Genomic DNA, 3310 nt, shown 5'->3' with positions numbered 1-3310 from the left:
TATAATTTCCGAGAGATCTCCTCCAAAATCCCTCTGCGTGCCACTCTATAACCCAGTTTGTGTTTATCTAGGGTCTCATATTTATATAATAATTGGAAAGGTTATTTCCACAAATCTTTAACTTTTATTTGCTAATTATTACTGATCTCTGCCTATCACTATGTAAAGTATAAAGATACTTTATACCATGAACATAAATCTGACACAAATTTTTATCTCAAAGACATTATACCCTAGTGGTAAAAAGCTAGCAGTGTTTCTTTAAGCTAGAATGAGCATTAGAATTGCCTGGAGGGTTTAATTAGCATTATTAATAGGTCTCAATTCCAGAGATTCTGATTTAGAAAGTCTGGGGTAGTGTCCAGTAATTAGCATTTATAACAAATTACTAGATGATGCTGATACCCATGGCCCAGGAACTACACTTTAAAAAACCACTGATAATAATAACTAGCATAACAGCAAGATAAATAGACTCCTGGAAAATAACAAAAATAATAAATAATCAAGAAATAAGCCAGCTGGGGAAGGCTCTGTGGATAGTGTTTCATTAAATCTAAACTAAGAATTATTTTGGTGATTGGACTTAGAAGAATTTATAGTCCTGAGAAGGTTTATTATTTTGCTGGAATTATACATTAGTCCCCTGATATGTCAAAATTTCTTAATTCCATTCCTTAGCTCAGATCCAAACACCAGCTGTCCACCCCTCCATCCTAACTAAGTTCCCTCCCACATACCATTTTCTCTTTTCATTTAGCAATTCCTTGTTCTTTTTAAAAAAAATTTTATTATAGTTGATTTATAATGTTGTCTTTTTCATATTCTTTTCCATTATCATTTATTATAGGATACTAAATATAGCTATCTGTGATATACAATAGGACCTTGTTGCTTTTGTATCTACATACCATCTTCTTTTCCGGCCTCTCTTGAAAGAATATATCATTCCCCTAAACTATCTATATCAATACAAGTCCTATAATTGTATACACACACACACAGACCATCTTATTTACATGATGATTAATAGATATAATTAACAATCAATATTTGTTATTTTATAGCCCCATACAGTTTCTTCCTTAAAGAGTGAAGGGAAAAAGATACAAGTGCAGAATGGCTTTTTTTTTAAATTTTCCATGTGATTTTCTATGTTGGTGAGGTAAATACTTTGAATTGAGAATGTCTTTTTAATTCTGCCTCATATTCCGTCTCTAGGTCTCCTCAGCTGTATTATGAAATTAAAGAGAGGATTTTCTGTTCTTCCAGAAAACAGATGACATGCTCTGAAAGAGGTTATGGTCTCTCCCTGGAAGCAAGAAAACTGCAATATATGTATCTATAACCACTCCAAACAGATATGTTGCACCCCAACAGGACACAGTTCCATCCTTCTTCCTTTCTTCTGATGGGGATTCCAGGACTGGAAGATGTGCACATCTGGATTGGCTTCCCCTTCCTTGCAGTTTATCTAATAGCTCTCCTGGGAAACAGTACCATCTTGTTTGTGATCCAGACTGAACGCAGCCTCCACCAACCTATGTTTTACTTCCTGGCCATGTTGGCCTTCACTGACCTTGGCCTGTCCACAGCCACCATCCCCAAGATGCTGGGCATCTTCTGGTTCAATCTCAGGGAGATTGTGTTTGGTGCTTGCATCACACAGATGTACACAATTCACATATGCACTGGCCTGGAGTCTGTGGTGTTGACAGTCATGGCCATAGACCGATACATTGCCATCTGCAACCCCCTGAGATATAGCATGATCCTCACCAGTAAGGTAATAGCTATCCTTTGCATAGTCATCATATTTAGGACTTTGGTATTTGTGACTCCGTTTATTTTCCTTATCCTGAGACTGCCTTTCTGTGAAGTCCGGATCATCCCCCACACCTATTGTGAACACATGGGTTTGGCAAAATTGTCTTGTGCCAGTATTAGGGTCAATGTTATCTATGGCTTGATTGCTTTCTCCGTGGGACACATTGATCTTTCTGTGATTGCATTTTCATATGTCCAAATCCTCAGAGCAGTCTTCCACCTCCCGTCCTGGGATGCACGGCTCAAGGCACTCAGCACTTGTGGATCCCATGTCTGCGTCATGTTGGCCTTCTACCTGCCAGCACTCTTCTCCTTCATGACCCACCGCTTTGGCCACAACGTCCCTCACTGCATCCACATACTTCTGGCCAATCTATACGTGGTTCTACCTCCTGCCCTTAACCCTATCATCTATGGGGTCAGGACAAAGCAGATAAGAGAGCGAGTACTTAGGATGCTCAACCCAAAAAGCTATTGATGTTTAGCCCCAAGAAAATCTTCCATGGTCATCAGTGGGATAATAATAAGATCAAAGCAGGAGTAAACACTGGAAATATTTTCATTAAACTCCTCTGACATTTCCACACAAGCCAGTCACACTACTTTTTTGCCCATCAGTCATAATCTATATATCCCCATTAGAAGGCATAGCTCAAAGATTCCAAAATAATCACTCTACTTTTTGCCACAGGAAAAGTATATCAAAAATTCTCACACTGAAATCCCACTGATACTACAAAATTCCTAAGGGGAGAAAAAAGTTTGAAAAAGTCATGCCCCCGGTATCTTAAATAATTTTCTTTCTCATGGTCTTGTTATTCACAGGTCAGAAGCTGAAGTTCGTGACTATAAATATGATGAATTTCATGAAAGTCAAGCAGGACACAGTGGTAAGGGACATGCACGAGTCATGAGATCCATGTTTAAACTCAGGCTCTGTCCTTGATTGGAAGGTTTACCTGAGTTTGTCACTTAGAGCTCTTTGAGTGTCAGTATACTCGCTAAAAAAAAAAAAAAAAAAAAATGTTGGGAACCTCTTTGCAGCTTCTAAGAACAAAGAAACATTGAAAATAAACACATGTGTTTCTGGTGTGGTTGTTATTTCTGGTGCATGTAGATTAATTTACTAATTTCAATCCTACTCTACAGTCACTGGTTCCAGCTGCAGATGACCCCAGTGCCTGGGGGTCTGCAGGGACTCAAAACCTGACCTTGGTCAAAGCCTTTAAGTCAGAAGGCTATAATGCCTAAAGAGTTAAGAGTGCTTTCTCTGGGCTTGAGAACTCAGTGAAACCACATGCCCTACAGTCCTGGTTAGGGCATGAGGCAGAATGGTTAGCTTTAGGGCAGAATGCATGAGAGTGGCTGCTAACATAAAGTCATTCTCATCTGAGTATGGAAGCTAGATAATATAACTGATTTCTTTGGGTATTCTAGGAACTGCAGAAACATTCAGCTGTCTTCTAATTGGAAATGGGACCCT

The 3310-nt window shown here is 38.9% G+C and overlaps 1 protein-coding gene across 1 annotated transcript; it reads left to right on the top strand.

Moving 5' to 3' along the window:
* The first annotated feature begins 1363 nt into the window (after positions 1 to 1363).
* LOC129553860 (olfactory receptor 52E5) lies at positions 1364 to 2305 on the top strand. Its single transcript, XM_055422561.2, has one exon. The coding sequence runs from the start codon at positions 1364 to 1366 to the stop codon at positions 2303 to 2305; it is 942 nt and encodes a 313-aa protein (XP_055278536.2).
* Positions 2306 to 3310: the final 1005 nt, after the last annotated feature.

The sequence above is a fragment of the Moschus berezovskii genome, chromosome 14, assembly GCF_049115385.1.
Source record: "Moschus berezovskii isolate FMDL1 chromosome 14, NW_MosBer_1.0, whole genome shotgun sequence".
NCBI lineage: Eukaryota > Metazoa > Chordata > Mammalia > Artiodactyla > Moschidae > Moschus > Moschus berezovskii.
This window is presented reverse-complemented; position numbering and strand designations above follow the sequence as displayed.

What these genes read in the sequence shown, in the direction of transcription:
- LOC129553860 (XM_055422561.2), top strand. Translation starts at nt 1,364, where the DNA reads ATGTTGCACCCCAACAGGACACAGTTCCATCCTTCTTCCTTTCTTCTG.